A 26,071-nucleotide genomic window follows, 5' to 3' on the forward strand; every position below is an offset into this window, starting at 1 on the left:
AGATAATCCATCTTGCATTTAGACTTTGTATTAGACATCATCCATGATAATAACAAAGTCCTTTGAGCATTGATCGGCCTGTTTTATACCTCAGTTGATATTTCTATTCAAAGGATTATCAAACAAGGTTTATCTGTTGTGTCCATCTAAGAATCCTGCCTAATTTTTTAATACTTGGATGGGAAATACAGAGCCTAAGGCTACATTTGGCTTTAATTTTTTTCATAGTCAATAAACAATCAAAACATTTGCTTCTGGTATTCTTTCTACATTTTAGTCAATGTGTAAAGATGTACTCTGCTACAGAATATCCTTTGTGAAAACCTTCCTTCCTGTTCTCTTCTCGTATTTTCATCAAGGTTGCCGTTAATATGTGTATAGGTTATTATCATAAAGATTTTGGAGAAGAAAATAGTTCCTAATAGAACCTCCAATTTAAGGAGGATGCCCATGACAACCATGTCTTCATTTCTCTCTGGGCTGTACTTGTGACTCTCTGGACTTTCTCTCCCTCCCCCTCAATCTCTACCAATCAGGTACCTTCATCTTCTCCTTCACCTCAACCATTTATGTGTTTTTATGTGTTGTCTTCTCTCACTAGAGTATAAACTTCTGAGGGCAGTGACTATCTTTTTGCTTGTAGTTGTATTCCAAGTCCTTAGCACAGTGCTTGGCTCATAATAAATGCCTGATGACTTTATTGATTTCTCCATTCCAGTAGTAATTGAGTGTCTGATTTTTAATTATTATTTGGTATCATCTCCTCTTTCAGATGTCTGAAGAACTGATCCCTTTAATACCAGCAAAACTGTATTACTTCCACATGAACCTTCTCTGTATATACTTGCCTAGTTCCAATAGCTTTTCCTGTATTTATTTAAAAAATACTATTTCCATTTCCTAGTGCCTCACCATATACTGATGATCTTGAGATGAGTGCCCAACACTTTAACTGATAAAGAAAATTATTTAATAAGTGTTGATAGATCTTTTCTATTGTCCATCTCTTTGTTACCCTTCTAGTTTAATCTTTTAATGTTCTTTCAATGATCTAATTTTAATTGGATTTCCACCAAGCTTTCTACAAACTTGTTTTTCCCAGCCCCTTCCTCCCCATCCCCTACTCTTTTTTGAAGTGCTACTGCTCATAATTCTCCACCTTTTTCCTCCATAAGGTTTTGCAAAGGTGTCTGTATTCTAAACCCTTCTGACTGCCTTGTCTCTCTGCTTGGAAAGAATTTAAGGGTCTGCTGGCTAAGAGGTTTCTGAGCTTTTTTTGTTTTCCTTGTTGCAGCAATTGCTTTACATTGGATACAACACTTTAGAAAATTGTAATAAACTTTGTTGATATTTATTCCTTTGTTCTTTCCAGTGTGTGTGTGTGTGTGTGTGTGTGTATGTATGTATGTGTGTAGGGAGACAGAGAGATTGTCATTAGCTCATTTGCCCAGGTATCCTTACTAGCTGTGTGTGATGCTGGCAAGTCACTTAAACACTCTTTGCCTCAGTTTCCTCAACTGTAAAATGGGGATAATAATAGCACCTACCTCTCGGGGTTTTTATGAAGATCAAATGAGATATACTATTTGTAAAGCACAAAGTTTTCACAGTGCCTGGCACATAATAAGCACTTAATAAATACTTATTCCCTTCCCTCTGCTGATTTAAATGATTCAGGTCATAGTTGCTTTAGTTGAATATCGTATTTTCTCTTTATTGTTATCCTTTTTTCTCCTAATTTGATATTCATTTTTATCTTGGTTCTAACAAGCCACCAGTTGGATTCCCCACAGACTATTTTCCCTCTCTTTTGTCAATATTTAATCCATTTCTTTCTTTTTTTATGTAATGAATAACATCATAAAAATGAAACTGACCACATTTTTGTTTGATTCTTGCCTTCTCACATCTTGAAGAAAGTATTGGTGATATATAGTTATTAGCCTTCCTTGTAAACTTTGGCCTCTTTCATTTCTTAATACTGGGTCATATCTTCCAATGCATTTTTTTTTTGCGTTCTCCTATGTCCAACTTCTCATTCAAATCACAGAGCATTGAAATATATGTTGCTTTCTTTTGAAGAGTTTCATCGAGGTCATCATAAACTTTTCCTACATCTTCATTCTCTGCAACAAATATTTGCTCATAGGCTTCAGTTGCCTTCATGGTGGTCTTTTGCAAATGCCTATTCTGAGCCCTACAATAAGAGATAATGAAGTATACTACAATGCAATGTTTCTTGTTGTCTTTGGACTCATAATGAAACCAAACTGCCAATTCCTTTATTTTCCTTTCCAAAGAGAATATGAGGCATCTTTCCATTGAGCTGTGTCTTTTGGTTTCATTTGTAGTGACAAATAGCCTGATAAATTTGATCTAGGCCCTTCTGTAAGATGCAGCTGTTAAACAAAGTTAATATTGATAGATGGCGAGGTTCTTAGCACTCTCTGCCTTCCCTTTCTGCCACTGTCCCTGCAGAAGAAAGGATTGTTCAGGACTGAGAATCATTTTTGTATTTTTCTTTGGTTCACAGGTTACCACAGTCAAAGAATTCATCACCATGTAGCCAACCTAGTGGTGAGGGATCTCCCTGTACTTGTCTCATTCAAGTAGCCAGTCTATTACTAGAACCATACCCAAAGTCTTCTCTTTGTTGTAAAATTTAATAGAATTAGAAAGAACAGAGCCACTGTGATGCCACAGATTTAGATGCCATGGTAAAGGTATGAATTTTAAAAAATTAGCTTGGCTTTTAAAATGTATTGGCAGATACAATACAATACAATACAATATAACACTAAAACTTGTCGGTGTCCACCAAGTGAAGGAATAATTAGTAAATTCATGAGTTTGCTTGCCCTTTTACTCCCCACGCTCAACTTTATTTCATAAAAGCCTTTTGAGAATCTTAGTCTTGGCTGAAGCTAAGTCCCCAGGCAACATTCAAATAAACTTCCATTGACTCAACCAGGTAAAAGGTATTTCTCAAATCATTACCCCAGGAAGAAAAGCATGAAGCTAATTTAGTAAAAATTCACTCATTTGCTTTAGATTTTACTCCCCTATTGTCTTATGCAGTGAATAATGGAAGTTTCAGGCAGGATTTTGTTGTTGGAGGTAGGACTGGGTAAGGGTCATTTGAAAATTTTTTATTTTAAAAGTGACCCAGGCCCGTGCCTTTGGAATTGGCAGGTCAGTGAATCAAGGAATCATAGATTTAGAGTTGGAAAGGTCTTTGGAGGTCTTCTCGTCCAGCACTCATTTTACAGTAGAGTCAACAAACATATTTATTATATGCCAGGAACTTTGCTCAACACTGGGGATACCAAAAAAAAAAAAAAAAAGCAACAATTCACACAGTCTAAAGGGGAAAGTTTGCAAAGCACTTTTATGGAATTTTGATCTTCACAAAATAACCCTGTGAAGTAGGTGCTGTTATTATCCCCATTTTATAGATGAGGAAACTGAAGCCCAGAGAAGTTAAGTGACTTCCCCGGGGTTACATAGCTAGTAAGTGTCTGATGCAAGATTTGAACCCCGGGTCTTTCTAACTCTAATAAGTCCAGTGCTTTTTCTACTGCACCAACTCGCTTCTATGAGGCTGGGTCTAGAGGACTGAAACTACATGCCTAAGATCACACAGATAGTAAGTAGCAGGGATAATATTAGAAATCAGGTCCTTGGACATCAAATCCAGTGCTCAGTGTTCAGTGGACCAGCATAAAATTAATGAGTTTGGCCTGGAGCCTTTTTTTTTTTAGAGGGTTTTGAAAAAAAGAAAAACTAAGATTTTCTGAAAAGGGTGGCAATACTTCCTTTTCAGAGTGTGTGTGGGGGGGTCCTATTTGAGGAGGTAAAGAGTCACTTTCTTCTTTGTGGAGAAAGTTGGAATGAAGGCACTATGCACGTATAGAGCATGCAGTGAGGCGCATCACTGAAAAACTGCACCCAGGGATTATTGCTGTGCAAGAGAAATAAATCTTAGTCTTCAACTTAAAAAAAAAAAAAGACCTAATCAGAGCTTTTTAAGAGAAAGATTTCTTCAGTTCCCCCAATGTTGGATAGCTGGTCTATTTTTAGGCTTCCGACAACTACTTAAAACACAGCTCCGAAGACAGATAGATATACATTTAGACAGCATGGGGGACGGCGAGTCAGAAAGTTACTGTTATTTAACATCGGCTGCTCTGCATTGGCTCCAAGCACATAACCCATGTCCTGCTAGTTATAAAAGGCAAGAAAAATAATCCCTGCACAACCCAGCCTCTGTAATTTCTATGAACCACCACTCCACAAAATGTGGGGGAAAAAAACCCAAACTGGCTGGTTTATTTTTAGCCCTGCCTAGTAAAATGCATGCTATCACAGAGAACCCTTCGCCAACCCAAAACACTGCTGCTTATACAAACCCAAGAAGGGGGTGCTTCAGTCGGGAAGGTAACCAGAGACCGGGGCTGGTTGTGATGCATGAGCTTGCTACAGCTGCCTTCTCACCTTAGCTCTAGACGAACACTCGCTCTTTGTTTCTCTCTCTTATCCTGGGTTATGGCCAGTGAATGGGAGAAAGTGAGCCATTTTCTCCTCATTGGTGTGCTACTAATAGATGGTTTTCAGCTGCCTACAAAGGGGTTTATATACCACAAGATGCATGCAGGCCACAAGGGGACTGACTTTGGTAGCTAAAGTTCATGAAAATCGGCAGTAGTTGCCTGTGAAAATGCCTTCATGCATCAGTGGAGAATAGACCTCAAAATGGTCCTAGAAAGCCCCCCCCCCCCTTGGTATAGCACTGTTTTAACTTCAATTGTTATTCTGTATAGTTTTTTTTAAACCATACTAATTGCAATTGTAACAGAATGTTCACTGAAATTCAGTGCTGGAGGTGTTCAGAAAACCTATTGACACTGTAAAATTCACTAAATTTGTACCTGTCATGGCTGAATTACATGTTAAATAGAACGCAAGTGATACATCTCTAAAATTTCTAAACTAAAAATAAACTATACAGAACTGCTTGGCTGCTACTAGCTAGAAAAATGTTGATGTTTGCTATTCTTTATTAAGTTGCTATTACTTTGTTTTAAAATGTGTTTAATATATTTTTAAAAATGAATCAGATCGTTTGAAAACGGTTCCTAGATGGTGTTAAAGAAACAGTACCCTTTTATGCCTCTCCCATTTCCTCCAAATGCCTCTCCCATCTCTCTCAAATCATCCTAATTTTTCCCCTTAAATAATTAAACCATAATACAGCCTTTTCTATTGAGACAAATTATTTCTTTCAGTTTATTGTTGAAATCATATCTGATACATTGAATTTTTTTTTTGCTTTTGAAAAACATATCACTGAATTAGATAGCCTGAAGCTATGGCAGTCTTTCCATTTAAAAAAATAGCAAAAGAAAACAGAAGTCTGGATTTCATTCTCAGACTTAGAAAGCATATAGATTTGCTTTAAAAAATGTTTCAATGACTCTGGACTGTTTATATATTTTTGTAATTCAACTAAAGGAAAAAAAAAGATTATTTTCTCAATCACATAGGGTACTTAATTTTCTTCTTTTTAAGAAAAAAATAGAGCACCAGCCCTGGAGTCAGGAGGACCTGACAACCTGAGTTCAAATCCAGTCTCAGACACTTGACACTGACTGGCTGTGTGACCCTGGGCAAGTCACTTAACCCCATTTCAAGCCAAAAAAGAAAAAACTGCCATTAAATTGTTACAATTTACTTCCATAATTTGTCTCTTTTTAAAATAAAAACCGAGATTTTTCTTGCCTAAAGGTGTGAGATCTGATGTGGACTGAAACCACAAATATTTTTTCTTTCTTTCTCTTCTGGGAAAGACGTGGTCAGAGTTATTGACCATTGTTGACACCTCTTTGAGAATTCTCCCTTTAATTTTCAGCAAAGGGAGCATTCTAGTCTCTATTTTTTTTAAACTGAGTTTAAAGTTTTTTTAACTGAGGCTTCGGAAAAGGCGCTTTTGTTTTGACTGACTGAGCAGCTATCCAAGGAAATAATTGTTGAAAGAAAATTTCCAATCGTTATCATTCACTGATCACAATAATAATATCTTAAAATTGTATGTATCTTCAGTTATCTCGATGACTAAATTTTTAAAAAAATCTAACATTTAAATTTAATATCTCCTGGCCTAACATTCACTTTAATAAAAGGGTACTGTCTCTCTAAGAGCACAAAGTAATATTCTGAAAACCAAAAATTTAGATTGGAAGCTCCAGAAAAATAAACCAGAATGCACGGAAGAATCGTAGAGCTTCAATCATTGGATAATTTTTATTTTGGTTAGAAATGTATGACTTTTGTGACAAAACAATGACTAAGATAATGCTATTTTAAAATATGTCCTAGTTTTTATTGTTGTTTCAGAGAAGCACTGAATATTGAAAGTGTGTTAAGTCTTCGGGAATGTAGCAAATTGATAAAAGCCCAAGTCCAGTCTCCTTACAGAAAACAAACATACAAAAATATCTGGAATTTTCTTTTTTTGGACATTTGTTTTGCAGCTTTCTACGTCTTAAGGCAGAGAATAGCCAGGATAAGGTGCCAACTCAAAGGTTAGAAGAACATATTTCTTGAAATAATCTTGGCAATCCTATGTCTTGAAAGGCATGCCCTCTAAATAATACATTGACAGAACTATATATAAACCTTAACGTTAGCTATTCTTTTTGATCTCTTTGGGGGGAAGTACTCCCCATAGGGATATACTTGTTCTATTCACAATTCTGCTAAGATCATTTTAACTTAGATAATTCGTGAATCTTTTTTCTTTTCAGTTTATATGTACTCTTTTCCTATTTAACAAATCTAATAACCACTCCATCCCAATCTCCAGGAAACTTTATATTCCTTACTACATAAAGAAACAATCATAATAAACAATTCTCTAAGTATATGGTTACTAACAAATTTGTCATTAACATAAGAGATTTCTACCTCAAATTAATTTACTCTCCACATTAAGGTAAGAGATGTTTTATTGTCTAAATTGCATAGAATGTTATGTTAATACTTATCGATTACTCATTTATTAAGTTGCTATTACTTTGTTTTAAAATGTGTTTAATGTATTTTTAAAAATGAATCAGATCGTTTGAAAATGGTTCCTAGATGGTGTTAAAGAAACAGTACCCTTTTATGCCTCTCCCATTTCCTCCAAAAGCCTCTCCCATCTCCTCTCAAATCATCCTAATTTTTCCCCTTAAACAATTAAACCATAATATAGCCTTTGCTATTGAGACAAATGATTTCTTTCAGTTTATTGTTGAGATCATATCTGATACATTGAATTTTTTTTTTGCTTTTGAAAAACACATCACTGAATTAGACACTCCTAGATGGTGTTAAAGAAACAGTATCCTTTTATGCCTCTCCCATTTCCTCCAAATGCCTCTCCCATCTCACAAATCAATACTCATAATTGTATTATTTTGGTCAAAGGTATAAATGTTTAAAAGGATATTACTTTGAAGAAAAAAATGTGATTGAATATAACATATTCATGGTATATTTATGGGAAACTTCACCAGATGATTTATATGAAATCCTAACAATTTGTGGAATTGGTGAAGAGAGACACCTGCTACTGGGGGAAAGATTATCTCATGTTATAAGAAGTTTATTTTAAAAGGAAATTTAATCATTATATTTGGGGACAAGTAAAGTTGATCATGCTAGAAGTTTTTATTTATTAGAAAGACATAAAACTCAAGTGAATATCCCTTATAATTACTAAAAATGAATGGGATTATAGTTGACGTTATCCTTTTTATTGATAAGATTGTAATTGAGAATGCTCCTGGAATATCCACTGAAGGCCTTACAGGATATAGGCAAATGAAGACAATCCGCTGTCATTTCTTATTTCCAAATCTCTTTTTTAGAAAAGACTTATTTGAAGTTTAAAATTTCTTAAATAATTAACTTCTAAAATAGATGTTAAAGTTTGGCTTCTTTGGGCAACATACTGCTAAACTCAGTGGGTTTTTATTTCCTTCTCTCTATGAGACAAATCTACTTTGCTTAAAGGGAAGTGAGACTATTTAGTATCTGGCAGCCTGCAGTGTGTGAAGTGGAGGAAAGGAGGCAAGCAGCATGGTGCCGTGAATTTTACCACCAAGGAAGACCTGAGTATGAATCCCAGCTCCTCCATTTACTGCCCACGTGGCCTTGGGCAAGTTCCTTAACCTCTATGTTCCTCAGTTTCCTCATCTGTAAAACTGAATGGTCTCTGAAGTCCTTTCCAGTTCTAAATCTATGATCATATGATAATATCGCACTCCCCTAATAACCTCACCACACCTATGCTAATCAAATCCCTTACCTCCATTTATATTCATTTCTGATCTGACCCCACCTAGAACCAACTTGAAAGGGAAAAGAAGAGGGAATAGAGAATGAATTAAAAGTACTATCCTAAGATCTTGTAAAGCTGCTCCAGTAACTGGATAGATTTTTGTTCCCCCACCCCAAAAAGGTTCACAATACCAGCCCACTACATTCTATCCCTGTTCACTTTAATAATTCAACATTCATGACTAGAGCTAAAAGTCTTCAGTCCCTCATTGTAGCCTCTTTATTTCCTAGCCATTATAAAGCCCATTTCATATTCCATCTTCTCCATGAAACCTTTCCAGATCTCTCCAACCACATGCCATCTCTCTTTTTTCCCCCCTAAGCCTTCATGGTATTTTATTTGTACCTCTTTTATAGTACAGTTTGTATTTTGCCTTGTATTGTAGTTATATGGGTACCTGTATCATTTCCCTTATTAGAATGTAAGCTCTTGGAGGGCAGGAACTGAATTTGTTCTTCTTTGTACCCTTTAAAATGCCTAACACAAAGCTTTGCCCATTATTGATGTTCAATAAATGTTTGTTGAAAGAAAGAAAGAAAGAAAGAAAGAAAGGAAGAAAGAATGAATGAATGAACAAAAAGACCATCCAAGATACTTTTCTATGGGAACCTTGGCTCTACATCTCCCTTTTGCCCCTTCTCATGATGTATTCCACTTGTGTCCATGCTATAAATGCCTAGTAGCCCATAATCTCCTTGATGGTAGCTATTGTCATTTTCCCTACTACCCAAAATAATGCCTTGCATATTACTATCATTGGCTTAAATGTTTGTCCAGTTGAATTAGATGAATGGCAGAAGCTCATAGGACAAGTCTAATAACAATGAAGGGATGACATTAGAAGGGATGAAATTAGGATAGGACTTTGGAAGGTTTATGTTGGTCACTGTGAGGATGGCAGATTTTATGGCCAACTCCAGAGGTATAAGATAAATTCCTCAGAAATTTGACTGTATACATTTTGCAGTCCATGGTGGTTAACTTCTGCATGCCCTAAAGAAAGTTTTTCTTGCTGGTTTCTGAAAGGAAAATTTCCTTGAACAATTCAAATTCTAAGTTACCTGTGTCATTAGGAAATTATTGCTGAACCTCATTCATGGTCTAATGGAAACGTAAATGGAATTCATTCTTGAAATGATTTCATTTTCCTCTCCCTGCTGGTCACTTTTTGTGTGGACTGCAGTTTAATCCACCAAACATTCACTAATGGATTCTTGTAAACTAGTAAAGAGAAAATTATTTGTCTGAAAAAATATATAATAACCAATGTAACTGACCTTTTAGAGATATCTTCCATTAGTAACTAACTAGTAAGTTGATACCTCTGAAAATATCCTGATTGGGAATTCAATGGTCCAAAACACTGTATATATGTATATTTATTATTAAATTAAAAGATCAAAGTATTATAAAGCCTTGATTAACTTTTAAGGATCATAAGTATTAGAGCCTATGAATTAAAATATGCTTGGCACGATTATGTATTTTTAGGCAGTAAAACTAATTTTATGTGATAAATACATCCACAAAGAGTTATTAGCTAATTATTTGTCCACAAATGAGCATATCCAATATGTTTGAAAAATTGAAAGTTACAAGCAAACTATTAGATCTAATACTATTTTTTAAATTAACTTAAGTTTTAAATGAAGGAAAATGTTACAAGTACTATGTTCTCTCCCTTAGTTGTTTGCTAATGGAACAAAGTTGTTTGTTTTAGTCATGTTTTGAAAAAAAATTACTGGTAATTTTGTTTGAGAAAGTATTTCAATTGAACAAATTTGACAGTTGTCATCCTATAATCTGATTGTACTCTAACATCGCACATGATGAAAATGAAACAGAAAAACCATTAAATGATTGTTGAATTGGTGGTACAATTAAAAATAGAATCTTAGGATCATAGCTTTTGAGCTAGAAGAGACCTCTGGTCTCATTAAACAGATGATGAAACAGAAGCCCAGTAAAGTGACTTGCTCAATATTACACCCATAGGTAGGATTTGAACCCAAGTCCTTTCACTTAAGAGTTAGTATTCTTTTTCCCATGTGTGTATGTATATATACATACATATATATGGACACACATATACATGTGTATATTACATAAATTATAAAAGTTTTTTTCAAGATATCAACAGAGTATGTATTCCTTAACATGAATTCATACCTCATCTAGGCATAAGGATAACACATAAAATTTTCCTGACTGGGAAAGTGATTTTTGCTGTTTCCCATCATCACAGGTACCAAGCCCTCAAAATTACAAAATCTCAGAAGCTCTCTAATCCAACCTCAAAAATATACTTTGTTTAAAGATTTCTAATGAAGGGAAAACACCTCCTCTCCAGACAACTCCTTATATTTTTCAACAACCCTAATAGTTATGAATTTTTTTCCTAATAAATGAGCCTAATTTTCCGCCTTTGTACCTTCTGACCTCTGGGACCAAGCTGATCGTGTCTGAGTCCAGACCTATTTCCACACAAGAGTCCTTTAAATGCCCTGGGCACCACTCCATCCCTTAAGTCTGCCCCCTTGAACCTCTTGTACCTTTTTTTCTACCCGCACTCTGGTCTTGCCAAATCTCAGCCTTGAGTTTCCCCCACCATCTACCTTCTTCATTCTAGCATTTCTAAGCTATTGAATGTTCCTAGAAGAAATCATACAGTCATACAAGCAAGGTCCAATCAATCAATCAGCATACATTTGTTAAGCCCTTACAATGTGCCCAGCATTGTCTTGGCATATCGCCTGCATCTGTCCACTACAAATTCATGTTATCTGATCTTCTCTTCGCCCTCACTCTTGCTCGTCAATCCTTGTATTGTTACCTAACAGACACTATCACACCCCTCACAGCTGTTATTCCAAAACTTCTTTCTTCTCAAGCTTGCTACATTACTCCCTTATGTACACTCATTCTCAGCAGGGGATACCACCCCCTTCTTTACTGAGAAAATACAGCCATCTACGACTCTTTCCTTCATCTCCCCTGCTCTCTACTCCAATGTGCCCTCCATCATATCCCAGTCTCTCTTTTCTCTAGGCTCTGAGGAAGAAGTCACCCTTTTCTTTGCTACAGAAATCACCCTACCTTTATTTGTGCCCTTGACCCATCCTCTCCTATCTCCTCTGGGAACCTGCTCCTTAAATCATTCCTTCTACCTCACATTCCTTTCTTTCCTCATCTTGCTACTGTGGTTACAGAGGTTGGCAGAGATATGTGGTGGAAGTGGGTTGTGGAGAGTTGACCAGTTTGTCCATGAGCACACCCTTTTCACCATGTACCACTGAACTGTGCTATGCAATGATCCTATAGGCTCATTGTGCTGCTTAAATAAACACCTTTTGGTATATTGTTAGATAATATCTGGATGTTTTCCTGTCTACATTCTCCTCCATGCTGGGAAACTTCCACCTCTCTTCCACTTTCATTCCTGAGAGCTGATCCAGGATAGAGTAGCTGTTCCCATGCTGTGACAGCCTATGCGTCTATGCAGACAGTACCTACTGCCTCTGAATCCTTGGCACAAGGCTTTTACAGTCTGAGAGAACTGTCTTCCAAGTGCTTGGAACTGCCATAATGCATAGACACCTCTGTACTCTCTACACCTGGGGTTTTTAACCTGAAGTCTATGAACTTTTATAAAATATATATTTATTTTCTCTCTGGAGTCATTCACTTTTTATTCCTCTTTTAATACTCAATTTTATTTTATTTTCACTTCCAAATTCTCTCCCTTCCCTCTCCCTTTCCCCACCCATTGAGAGGCAAGAAAAAAATAACATGCATTACAAATATGTATGGTTGTGCAAAACAAATTTCAGCATTAACCATCCTTAAAAAAAAAAAGGAAAAAGCCAGAAAGAGAAGAAAATATGCTTCAGTCTATACTCTGAATCCATCAGTTCTCTTTTTGGAGGTGGACAGTATTTTTCATCATGAGTCCTTTGGAACTGTGGTGAGTCATTGTGTTGATGAGATTTACTAAGTCTTTCACAGTTGATTATCTTTACAATATTGCTGTTACTATGTAAATTGTTCTGGTTCTGCTCACTTCGTTTTGTATCAGTTCATTCAAATACAGGTTTTTCTGAAAATATCCATTCCATTCTTTCTTGAAGCATAGTAGTATTTCATAACATTCATATAATATAATTTATTGTTAATTTCTTTTTAAAAACATTTTTGTAACTATTTCAAGATAATTGCTTTACTTTGCTATCCTACATATTTTATTTCATACATAGAGGCACACATTTCTGAGAAGGCGTTCCTTTATGTCACTCCTTACACATCAGTCATCATTAGAAATATACTACCGCCGACTCGCATCTACCTTTCCATTGCCCTGTTGTTCACCCCCAATTTTCATTCCTTTGAGATTGTGTTAATTTAAGATTTATAACAGTATGTCACTGGGGTGACATTTGTGTTTAAAAAAAAAGGCGAGGTTTTATACTCACTAGAAACTTGGAATCGTTGAAAACACTGTAAAATTTCCTAAATGATGACCAGCCTTCTCTCTTCTTCCTATTTAATTATGAATCCAAATAATTTTCCATCAGCTTTGCCTGTCCTAGATATGTATGCTTATGGTCTGACTCAGTAGATTGTCTATAAATGCCAGGTACAGGCAAGGATACAAAGACAAAGAACGAAACAATTCCCACTCTGAGGCAAGGTGAAGAAAGAGTGCATTCCAGGTATTTTTCATCCATTTAGTTTTTCTCATATAGATTAGTGGGCTGATCTTTTGAGCAATCATGTGTCTTATTGTGGAGACTCTGTAATGTTTTGGGGCTTGTGGCAATCAGCACAGTATCAGCTCCAAACAGGAGTACCTCGTCATCAATAATTAAGTCTGGCAATTTAAAAAGTGACACTGGTTTCTGTAAGATTACATACACACACATGCATACTTGCCAGAATATCCAGACTGTATTCTCTGAAATTTCCATGATATGAACTGCTTTCTCACTTGTTTTTGATGGTGACTTGGGATTTAAGGTCAGCTAGAAACTTCTTGATGAGCTAGTCCTAAACTCCTTTTTTTATAGATGAGAAAACTAATACCCAAAGAAATAAAATGATTTACCTAAGGTCATGAGCCAGGATTCTGGCAACATATTCTAATCCTTGTTCCACGACTCTGGGTTGCCTCCCATACCTGAAGCTGACTGCCACTCTGCTATAGCTGAGAGCTATAAGAAGTTCATATTAAAGGTAGTCATCACATCAAGGAAGACTTGGGTAAAAGCCTAACCTCTGAAACATACTAGTTATGTTACCCTGGGGAAGTCATTTACTTCTAAGTGTCCCTAAGCAATTCTCTAAGACTTCGCAGAACAACTCACCTCACTGGGCATTCCCTACATCAATGAAATACAAATCTGGACCCCTCCATACATTTAAAATAAATTATTGTTTTGGCATCTTAAATGATAACTTTAATGCTGTGAGAGAAAGGGTTATAACCCAGAAATGACATTCCTTGACTTTAACTGATACTGTATGAATTGAGAGGTCATATACTGCAATGAACTATATTTGAGATTGCAACTAAGAAATATTTTGCTCTAAAGTAATTGGCATCCATAAAATCTGGAAAACATAAGAGGAACAAGTGTTAAGTCTGGAAGTAATAGATTGTCAAAGAAGTTTATAGCACAGCTTTTACTTTCTAAATATGTTGACGAAAAAGTAACAGACAACAGCCACAGGACAGAGTTAAGATCGTGAAGGTCCTTAATTATTTTAATATTATGCTGTATTTAGTTGCTTAATTTACATGATGCCACAAAGATATTATAAAGAAATTCAGGTTTTATATTGAAAAAGCATCTCGTTGTTTAAGAAGACACAGAAATCTTTGGGAAATGTCTGATACTCAAATGAACCTGCTCAAGAATTCCTTTCAATGATATAGAACCCAACCTCTCCATGTTTACCTGTCCTGTGAGACTCTCACCCATGACTTCCCAAAAATTTGATAAAGAGGATCTAGCCAATGTGTTAGAAACCTTCCTTGATTTCTCCTAACCTGTACAGGGTACCAGTGGAGCACTCTGACCATCCACTTTTCCTCCTTTACCCTCACCACACGACCAACTCATTTTCTCTTTGTCATATAATTTTTTGATGACAGCCTTTGCTTTTCATCTTCCCCAGAGTTCCTCATTAGTACTATGTTGCAGTTTGCTGAAGCCCACCATTCACTTTTGTATTCTCACTGTGTGATGCCCATTTTTAATTCTTTGGAGGCAGTGGGGTTCCTGGTCCCACTGCCATACTGCCACCATATGTCAACACAGCAATATTCAGGAACAGTCTCAAAATTACTATGTCAGTTAGGGAGTATAATCTGGTACATGCAAAATTAGCAGAAAGATAAATTATTTTACTTGAATGTTTTATATTGTTACTTTAATTCATTTGAGTTTGAGTGGTAGAATTGTAAAATTGCCTCTAGTTGCAATTTTTCCTTCTCCTAGAATACAGCTAAATTTCTTTTATTCATCATTTTGTCCCTGACATGGCATTTTACAGCATTCTGGTCATTTTCTGCTTTTTTCCCCCTTCTTTTCTAAAGCCTCTCTGAATCCTGGACTCTTTCTTGCTTTTTCTGGCCATCAGTCATCATAGCTAATGGATTGGGCGCTAAACTAACAGTAAAACATTATGTTTTGCTGACTGAGCGAAGTTGGTCAAACCACTAAGCCTTTCACGCTTCCATTTCCCTATCTGCCAAAGGCTGTATGGTTGTGAGTCTTGGCACAACCCAATCTCCCAAGAATTCACGTTGCAGCTGAATCCCAAAGGTCAATGGAGAGGTTTATGGTAGGCATATGCTGGCTACAGCCTATTTCAAATGATGACACACTTGCAAGAAATAGTGCAAGGTATATCATCAAGGAAATGCATGATTGGAAAAGGAGGTGGACCAGGGATATCACAAGGATGAGAGATAACAGATGAACAGCCTGAATGCTTCACTGGTATCCACAAGAATGCAAAAGGCCTCTATCACATTGGATCCTCTAGGAGGCACTCTCTAGCATGTTGGGTAGGTCCTCTGCAGAGAATTTATGGAAGACAATGGAAGAGAGTTGCGCAGGGTGAGAACACATGGAGGGGTGGTGGTGCAGGTTTTACTACTAAAGGGACTGCCCATATCAAGAAGGTCACAGATTGACTGAAGTATATGAGAAGGAGAAAAACTTCTCCTTCTTTTTTCCTGACTCATAGGGATGTTGCAAGGGTAAATATAATAATCTAAGTAAAATGAATTGAGATTCCTAGGAGGAAAAGTTGCCTGTATGTGAGAACCACTAATAGATACTACTTTACCGAGGTGACATTAGTACAAGGTATTGTCATCTCTTATTTCAGTGTTTCCTATGACAGAATTTTAGGTTTGAACATAAGAAAACTTCTTTCATATCTAAAGGCATTAAAGTGAGTTACCATGGGAATTCTTTTTCCTTGGAGATTTTAAAGAGCAGAATAAACTTTCATCTGTCTGGGTGTGTTTCATCTGGGCATGCTTGAAGAAATAGAAGTGTTCTCCAGGTCTTTCACAGACTTCTATTTCTGTCATTTTCCTCTTCAAAGTTCTGCCCATATTTGAGTCTCTGCTTCAAATAATTAACTTAGTAATTTCATACTCCTTTTAGCTGCCTTTCTCCCTCTAACTTCAACTGACTTACATTTGAAAGTAGCATCCTGGTGGTTTTCCTGCTGCCTACTTCCTTTTGCTTTCAAATGAGTCTTGGATGCCATTTTTGACGAGCCTTTTTGAAGTTGCCTTTTTTGGGGGAGGGGGCTTATGCATGGTACTGCTGGGTCTAATGTCTTACTATTGCTTCCTTTGAGTAGCTTGATTGTACTTTGCTGATTGCCACAGTTGGAAGTCCTCATTCTGTGGGGGAGTTCTGTACAAAGTAGTTTTGCAACAAGGTTGAATCGTGTCATATTCAAGGTTCTGATTCTTTGCTAGTAATGCCCCAATGTACCCATTTTGGTAGTGAATATAAGTTACCTAGCCTTGTGTGTGTATATGTGTGTGTACATATGCAAATATATATTAAAATGCACATTACACAAAAATATATTAATATCTAATACAATTTTTAATATGCAAATCATCAAACTATTTTATCTCTAGAAAAAAAAATCCCTGTAACATAGATTGTAATTTGTACTTAAATACAAAACCAACAATGGGTCTTTAAAGACCATGCTGGTATTCTTTTCACATTATCCTGTTGGTGATGACCATTCTCTTTCTGCTTATCTTTGGGGCATATATGCAAAATAATTGCTACATATACTTTAAAAGAAACATCACATTCTATTAGACTTCTCCCCTATTTCCACACCACAAAGTTTTCTACACTAAAAAAAAAAAACAGTAAAAAGCATCATGTTTAAGGAATGCTCTTTTAAGATGCATTTCCTGAGATGAAGAATTCTTTAAAGTTCTTTTTGCTGCTGTTGTTACCTGTCCCTTGAACAAATTTACCATGCATTTATGTGAAAAATAAAGACCAAAAAAGAAGGAACTTGGAATACCCCAAAGGTTTCTCTGGGAGTTAAAGATGGACAATTGCAGGCAATGTAATTCTACTTTTGAATGAGTTATCCTTGAACCAGAACAAACCCTATACACAAAATGATCACTTTGGGACATATTGCAGAATTTAACACGAGTTATTTTACCTCTTGGCCTCAGTTCCTCCATTTATAAAATGAAGGATTCAGATTATATGACATCTAAAATTCCTCTTAGCTCTAAAATTCTATGATTCTGTGTCAGAATTTCTGAAATTCTTACTAGAGACTTGACTTCTATCTTGATAGAATATACAGAGGAAAAATATATATATATATGGACTTGAAGAAAAAAATGTACTTAAATATGGAAAAGCATATACTATATATATGCATATATATATATACGTATATAAGGACTTGAAGAAAAAAATTGTCTTTCCTTCTTTCTTTCCTCTTCACCACCTCCTAGGCAGATGAGATTTTTTTAGGAGGAAGAAAATAATGGGGGAAGAAATATAACCTGAATGGAGATGTAGAGATGGGGTAGGAGTAGTAGTTTTTCCAGGGCCATAGTACATGCTGAAATTAAATTATTTTTATACTTGCATGATGTAGAAACACCCACAGCAAAAGGTACCTTTTAATTTTTTGCTGATTCAAAGATTGTTGACTAACAGAAGAGGCATGTGACGTGTATCTTAGGCTGCATCATGATACTCCATGGAGCTATTATTCCTTGTAGGGTTTTGTGCATTTTGAGTTACTGTAGTTGAAGACTGTGCTTTGATTTAAAGATGGGATTTTTGAATAGTCTTTTTGCAAGAGTAGAGTTCAGTCATAGTGAAGATGTGATTCTCCCTTTCCTGTTTACTGATACAGACACATTTTCTTCATTCTTTTTCCTGCCCTTTCACTGTCCTTGCAATATCTCTGCCATTTATGCTTCTAAATTAGACACCCTCAAGGACAGGATTCTTTGTTTTGGTTTTCTGTGGCGTTAAGCCTAAAGTAACAAACATACGTACAGTATTATGTAGATATATAAAAAATAAATAAATGATTCCTAGTGCTCCAAAGATAATCTTATTTGCATTAAGTAGGTTCTTCTCAAGTTACAAAGAACAAATAATACTGTGTTATCCTTTTCCTTGTTTCTCTGACATCTCAACATGGTTTTATTTTCCCAATATATTTGAATTTTGGCTCACAGGATGATTAGGTCATAAATGTAACATTTTAAAACTGCTATGTAGATTCATTTTTTTTCCTAATTTAATATTTGAGAAACCTTCAGTAGTTCAAAAGATCTGGGATATTCCAGTGGTTGTGGGCATTCCTTCCATGGCCAAAGAATACAACTCTTCAATAGTTTAGTCTTTGACAGTCATGAAGAGTTTGCTATAGGCAAGAAGTCATTGCCTGGTCTTCTGTGATAAGTCTCTCTGAGATTAGCAAGGTTGGTCATTCATTAGGAGACAGATACACAAAGTCACCAAGTCATTGTGGCTTTATAGCATGTAGTATAACTTGCTCCTTCTGTTGAAATAGCTTTTGGTAGCTTGGGGTTACCTGTATACCATGATGAGGCATTACTGGATGACTCTAGTGGAAGATGTAAGAAATCAGGACTTACTAAATCAGCAATAAATTATATGGTCCAACTCTCAACATCACAGTTACATGAACTTGGTTGTTTTCTTACAAGAATAAAACATTTGGAATCAGACTCATTTGAAAATATTTTAATGTAACTAGTATCAAATTAAAAAGCTATGTTCATATTTTTCCCCAAGCCATTTAGAATTCTTTCCAATTTAAAGAAAATGTCTTAGCATAGAAGTTGATGAAAGTGACATATAGAAAGGGGCAGATTACTTGTGTGTCACTCAATCGTCCAGCCTGCCTGGTAAAAAACAAAACAAAACAAAAAAAAACTAATGAACAAACAAAAAACAAAACAAAATGAAAAACTGGGGAATCTTGCTCAAGTCATAGACCACTTAACTCTTTGTCAGTTTCTCCAGGGCAGTGGACATCACCTAGCATGACTTTATGGTGAATCCACCGCTAACACACATGTTACAGTCAGAGGTGGGGAATAGTGCTCCACAAAATTCCTGTCTTGGTTCTGCAATGTTCATGTCCTTTGCCATTGCAAACCAGGTGAATTTATTAATGTGATATAAAACAGATGTTTCCTTTACCCAGTCCTGATCAAAGTCCCTCCATCCCTTAGTGGACAGTTAATGAAAACTGGGTCCAAAAGAAATTCGTCATCTGGTGGTGCATCTTGAAATTTACAGAGTCAGGTTGTCAAGGAACAGTCTTGCTAGGACCTATGAGAACCCAGGGTTACCTCCATGCTGCTGTGAGGCATCAAAATAGAATTTTAGTGCAATGTGTTTTTTTTTCTTTTTTGAGACGGAGTCTTCCTATTTCATCTCGGCTGAAGTTGCCCCCCTTCCTTAGGCAGCCTTAGGAAGCCTTCTCCAGCTTCCAGAACCCTCTTACATTGGGACCAGATTTAGTGCAAACATCTGAGTGACTTTAGCTCTACTGTAGCTAAGAACCCTTGAGTTCAAACAATTTACCAGACTTGGCTTCCTCAAGAGCAGATGGCATTTGCCATCCCATCTGGCTGGAACATCTACATTTGAGGATTCTATTGTGATTCTTTCCAATCAGTAGGGATTATTAAGCATTTACTATGTGCCAGACACTGTGTTAAACACTGGGGATACAAAAACAAGCAAAAGACAGTCTTTGCCCTCAAAGAGTTTAAAATCTAAGGGGGAGGAGACATGCAAATGCATATATACAAAGCAAAAATTTGTGTGTGTGTGTGTGTGTGTGTGTGTGTGATAAATAGGAAATAGTTGAGAGAGAAGGCACTGGAAATAAGAGCAGTAGGGAAAGGCTTCTTGTAGAAGTTGAAATTTTAGTTGGGACTTGAAGCCAGGGAGGTCAGTTGGCAGAATTGAGGAGGGAAATCATTCTGGGAATGGGGGACAGCCAGAGAAAATGCCAAGAGGTGAGAGATGGAATGTCTTGTTTGTGGAACATGGCGGCTGGTATCACTGGATCGACGCATACGTGTTGAAGGACAAAGTGTAAGATGGTTGGAAAGATAGGCAGGGGCTAGGTTATGAAGGGCTTTGAATACCAAACCTAGGATTTTTCTTGGTTTCTAGTGCCGTCAAAAGTAGTAGTTACTGAACTCCCAAGATTCAGAATTCCCATAGCTTTTATGGGTGACTTCTCATTGAAAGAAGAGAGAGATCACAAGACAGCAGAATTGGTGGTCATAAGGCAGGGATTTATGAGGAATTTGAGAATCGTTTTTCATCATCCTTAAGAGAAGCGTGTATTTTCTTGTAGGGGTTACAAATGCCAGATGATTTAATAATCATAATGCCTCTAATTTCTACCACACCCATTGCCAAGGAGTTCAAAGTACTTTATAGATTTTGTTTTGATCCTCAGAAGCAGGAAGGAAGCAGATTCAGTGCCACACACATGCACACCATCTTTTTGCTCAGCCTCCCCTTTTTTTGATGAACCACTTGGCTTCTGTGCCCACTTTGTGTGTGGTTGCCCCCCAAACCAGAACGAGTTGATGCTGGAGCAGCTTCAAATAGTAACTGCTTTAAGCTCTTTGCAATAGGTTGCTCAGAAAGCCTCTGATATCTAACTATGTAAGGTGGCAAAGCACCTCAAATATTCACGTTTGTCTTCTGCTTACTCCGAACTTAGTGCCTGTGTTTGGATTCCAACTCCAACACTTTCAATTAACTGCGTGGCTTTGGGCAAGTCTGACTTTGTAAGGCTGACTTTTTACAGTCTTATCTGTAAAGTGGGAACAATAATACATAAACTATGCGCCTCACAGAATTATTGTGAAGAAAGCCCTTTATAAAACTTAAAATAGTCTATACATTGATTTGTTATCTAGAGATAGTTAGGTGGTTCAGTGGATAGAACATTGGGCCTGGAGTCAAGAAGACCTGAGTTCAAATCTGGCCTCAGACATTTACTAGCTGTGTGACCTGGGCAAGTCACTTAACCTCTCTCTGCCTCAATTTCCTCAACTGGACAGAATGGGCAGATGAGAACAATTTGTTCCAATGGCCACGAAGGTGGCTGAAGCAGGTGCTGTGGAGCACTTAGAGCTTGGTCAGACATTGAAGATGCCAAGGTCATCCACAGCATCCCTGGCTATCACGTCATCCTGACTTTTGTCTTGCCACTGGACATCAGTGACCCTGGGAGAGAGAGTGAGGCTGATGACTCTATGCAGCTCTGCCTCACTTAAACCTAATTCATAGGCAAGTCACGACATCACCCCGTGATGTCATTGGTCCTCTTCAAAAACAAAGGATGAACAACCTCAACTATAAAATAGGCGTAGGAAAAACATCTACCTCCCTTTGTGAGGATCAAATGAGATAATGTTTGTAAAGTTTTTAGCACAGTACCTGGCACATAGTAGGCACTTAATTAATGTTTGTTCCCTTCCTGCCCTCATCTTGCTATATAATTCAGTTCGACAAAAATGTGTCAAGTACCTACCACATTCAAGGTGCATGTTAGGTCCTTTGCTAGCCAACTTAAGTAAATTCTTTATAAAATCATAGGATCTTAGATTTGAACTGAAAGAGCCCCCCATTTTATAGATGAGGAACAGCCTCGTAGAGGATATATGAGTTACATAACTTGGAAGGGTCTGACGTGGGCTTCAAACCTGAATCTCCTTGCCTCCAGGGCTCTAGCCACTTGCCACCCTTTACCCTTTTAAATCATGAAATGCTTCCTGAAAAACCAGGTATTCTGAGGTGAAAATTGTATCTTCTAGAAGTAGAAAGGGAGAGAATATTTGGAAAGAAAAAGGAGGAGAGGGAATAATGGTTGCAAACCCAACAGTGAGATTCTTGGTGTTTTCAAGAGTAGAGAACACACTCTATTGGCATGTGCAAATAATTACTATTTGAATAACACAAGAATATCAAATTGTTGCTGTTTATCTAGAAAGAATACAATTTATCTTGAAATAAATGGTTAAAACCCAACATAAGGAAAGGAAAAGTAGATTTTGGTTCAACATAAGGAAAACTTCACAGCATAAAACTAATGCTTTAAAACTATTCAAAATAGTGCTGCCTAACTATTGAAAACACGACTTTCCCTGATCATCCATGTTGCCTAATCTCTTTAAAGAGATGAAAAATTCACTCCTATCAAGAAGCAATTTATTACTATCTGCTATTAGACTGTGAGCTTTTTAAGGGCAGGGACTGTTTTTGCCTTACAGTGCCTGGCATATAGTAGGCATTTAATAATTGCTTGACTCAAACCAGGGAAGAGTGGATATTAAAAGCTCAGAATGTTTTTCTGAATCAGGAGCCCAGAAACACAAACTTGTTCCCTTTTATAAATCGACAGGAACACTTTCATACTAGAGGGTCAATTGCACTATATACCTTATTTCTTTAAAGACAATTTTTGAAAAGGTCACATTTTCCTTCAATGGTGTCTGTCACCTCCTTTTCCTCAACCCCCAAATCTCATCATTCCAAAGAACATTAGAATTCTCTGTCCTTTGATATTTTGTGTACTTGTTTATGCAAGCAAAAACTCAAGATGAAAACATTGGATTAAGAGCAAAAAAAGAAAGAAAAAACAGGAAACCATCTTTTATTCTACTAAAGCTCATGGAAATACTTTCAAGACACTTTTGCTTGAGCAAAGCACATATTGTCCAGGGTCATACAATCTTTGCAGTTGGAAGGGATCTCAGAAGTCATCTAGTCTAACTCCTACCAAAATCATGAATCGTCTCTGTAACATCACTGATAGGTGGTAACCAGTCTCTCTTCAAAATCTTTGAGAGTGGAGAGCTCACTACCACCTGAGTGAACACATTCCATTTGGGAGCTTTGCTAATATTTAGGAAGTTTTTCCTTTGCCTGCTCGGGCTGCTTCTTTGCCTCTTGCTTAGGGTTTCAGTCATTCATTTCCTCTATTTTCATGTTTTTAGATAGCTTATTCTTGTCCTCTAGGCTTGAATATACCAAGAATTAAATGCATCAAATTTGGAAATGTTGGCTCATTCTTTTTTTCCTGGTTCTGTATCTCTTTCTCTCTTTCTCCCTTCCCTTTCTTCAATTAGTCAGTGAGCATTTATGAAGCACTTACTATGTTCCAGGCACTTTACTAAGAATGGGGGATATAAAGCAAGGGGAAAAAAACAGGTTCACTTCCCTCAGGGAGCCCACATTTTAATGGGAGAGACATATGTAAACAACTTAATAGATATATAAGATATATTTGGTATAAATGGAAGGTAATCTCAGAGGAGAAAGCATTATGATTGTCACCTCAGAAAAAACATGTTAATTAAGGATGCATTTCATATTTTAAAGAGTTATAAATCCTTTTTGTAAGTTATGTTGGTGGACATTTAATTAAGTGCTTAGTTAGCATGGTGAACTGAAGCTACAGGAAGGAGTAAGAAGCAAATCTAAGGATAGAGTTGAGGTAAGGTGTGTATTGTTCTGGACCTTGTGCCCAAATCAGTTTATAGATCATATAACAGTCTACAGTTGGTTCAACAGGAATATTATCAGCCTTGCTTGAGTAAATCATTTCCATGCCAAGCTTTGAACAAATCTCCTTCTGTCAGAGATGCATGTGATATTCCTAATTATATTTCAAGTTTGTCGAGTAAAATATCCTCTGCTTTTAAAAAACTGTTCATTCATTATTTCACTAAGCATTTTTAGATGCCTACTATGCATGGCATAGCAATAGAGTTCATGGATTTTGACCTCTAGGAGTTTGTGGGTTCATTGGAAAGGCAAAAATAGTCAAGAAACAAAAAGTTACTAGTTTGAAGCTAACATAACATCAACTATACCTAAGTGCTGGAAAATGAAAAGAAAGAGTAGTGATTGGCAATGGTCTTTACTAGTCATCTCCAAGGAATATTATGATTTTGAAGGAAATGTAGTGGATAAGGATTGGTAAAAGAGAGATGGGAGGGAATTTCAGGCAATGAGAACAGCATGAACAAAAACCAGAAGGTTGTATTGCAATTTATCCAACCTTCAGTTCATCTTTGGCTCCCCCCACCCCGATGTTCTTCCTATCAAGTCAGTCACCACATCCTGTATATTCCTCCTCAAGATTGTTTCTTATACTTCTCCTGTTTCATTCACCATCTCCCTAGTTGAGATTCTCATCATCAGAGTCTGGACTCTTGAAATGATCTTTTACCTGATCTTACCACTAGGCTCCCCCATTTCCATTCTACCTGGCACTTCCAAATTAATCTTTCTAAAATACCAATTTCATTATGTCCTTCCCCCTTCCTGCCCCCATCCTCAGCTAAAAGGCTTTCAATGGCTTTCTTTCACCTAGGATAAAATTCAAATTCCTCAGTCTGGTGCTGAAGCCTCTTTGTGGTCTGGAACCATGTTCAATGAACGCCTATTAAACACATGCTATGAACAAGGCACTATGATAGGCACTGAGGATACAGCGATAAAAATTAAAGAGTCCTTGCCCTCAGATAGCTTATATTCTGCTTATTCAACCATATCTATTATTATTTTCCTACACCCAGCCCAGACAGCCTCCTTACTGGCCCTTAAATAAAATATTGCCTTCTTTATTCCAAACTATTAATTATGATACTAGAATTCCCTTTCCCCTCCTCTTTGCCTATCTAAATCCTTTGCCTATTAATTACCTGCTAATTGTTCAGAATTCAGCTAATGCCTTTTTCCTCCATAGGTCCTTCCCTGACATCTCTCTAGTTCCTCTGAATTCCTTTAAAGCTCTCCCTTTCATTTGGGTAATCGTATTGAGACTTAATCATTTCATGTATGTGTATCTTGCCCTTCCACTCCCAACTCTAATTTTAGGTTGCAGAAGACTTAGAAAATGTCACACATTTCTTTTGCTTATTGCTTGGGACCCAGCACTTGGTTAATAGATGGCAAATATAAACAGCTAGGTGGCACAGTGGAGAGAGTGCCGGGCCTGAAGTCAGGAAGACTCATCTTAGTAGCTGTGTGATCCTGGGCAAGTCACTTAACCCTTCTTGCCTCAGTTTCCTCATCTATAAAATGTGCAGCAGAAGGAAATGGCAAACCACTCTAGTGGTTTTTTGCCAAAAAAAACCTAAAGGGGTCATGGAAAGTTAGGCATGACTGAAACAACTGAACAACAACAAAATATAATAAGTGAGAAACTAGCTTGCCTGGAATGGGAAGGCTGTGATAAAAACTGAACTGAAAGCTACTAATGGGGATAGAAAGGATATGTAGAAAGCAACAGAGGGCTCTGAATACCAAGCTGAGAACTTTAACTTTGATCTAATATATCAGGAGGAACCATTATAGGTTCTTAACAATGAAATAACCTAGTATGGATGGGATTTCAAAAAGGTGGCATCTACATGTGAAGAAAACACTTTGCCTTGAATTGCATGAAATCATTGTTCCCCAATTTACATCAACTTTTATGTCACTTCTATTAGTCTGTGATCTCATACCAATAGTGTTCTCTCCAGCAGTGCACCTTACAGCCCATTTATATTTTTCACGTATGACTGTTGACCAAATCCTCTCATAAACCCAGTGCGTGAATGCCAAAGGAACACAGAGACTATCTCTTAGTGATCCCTTCATTTTGATACATGGCCAACCCTCCTTTTCCAAATGTACATTATATGATTTCACTTATATAGCCTCTTTGCTGGGAATAACATTATATCTTGCTATTGTCCTTTAACTTATTGGAGCTTCTGGTATTCTACAAGTTGCAAATATGCAGCATTGTAGGAAAACTGGAAGTTAAATGATGGGGCTTTGCTAAAGGGCTAAGCTTTGAGTCATTAAAAGCAGTGAGTAACTATTTCCCAAAGACAGTCCATCCTGTATTTCCCTTTTTCTTTATTACTGGGCCCGCTTCATTTTTTATCTGCAGCTTTGTCCAAGGTGTGTGTGTGTGTGTGTGTGTGTACGCACATGCATGTGTGCTTATATATACACATGTGTATGTTGTACATGTATACCCACATACATCATATATGCACATGTGTATGTGTAATATACATCTATATTATGC

At 36.8% G+C, this 26,071-nt stretch overlaps 1 protein-coding gene across 6 annotated transcripts in view; it reads left to right on the forward strand.

Moving 5' to 3' along the window:
• The window catches only part of NPNT (nephronectin), a 111,558-nt gene that overhangs the window by 22,625 nt on the left and 62,862 nt on the right, over positions 1-26,071 (forward strand). For 4 of the 6 annotated variants that reach the window (XM_027837448.1, XM_027837451.1, XM_027837452.1 and 1 more), the window contains exon 3: positions 6,531-6,581. The exons of the other annotated variants lie outside the window; for them this stretch is intronic. In XM_027837448.1, coding sequence (XP_027693249.1) covers positions 6,531-6,581 — 51 coding nt within the window. The remainder of the gene's footprint in view (positions 1-6,530; positions 6,582-26,071) is intronic. 6 annotated transcript variants of the gene reach the window in all.

The sequence above is a fragment of the Vombatus ursinus genome, unplaced genomic scaffold (assembly GCF_900497805.2).
Source record: "Vombatus ursinus unplaced genomic scaffold, bare-nosed wombat genome assembly UNPS02014821.1, whole genome shotgun sequence".
Classification (NCBI taxonomy): Eukaryota; Metazoa; Chordata; class Mammalia; order Diprotodontia; family Vombatidae; genus Vombatus; species Vombatus ursinus.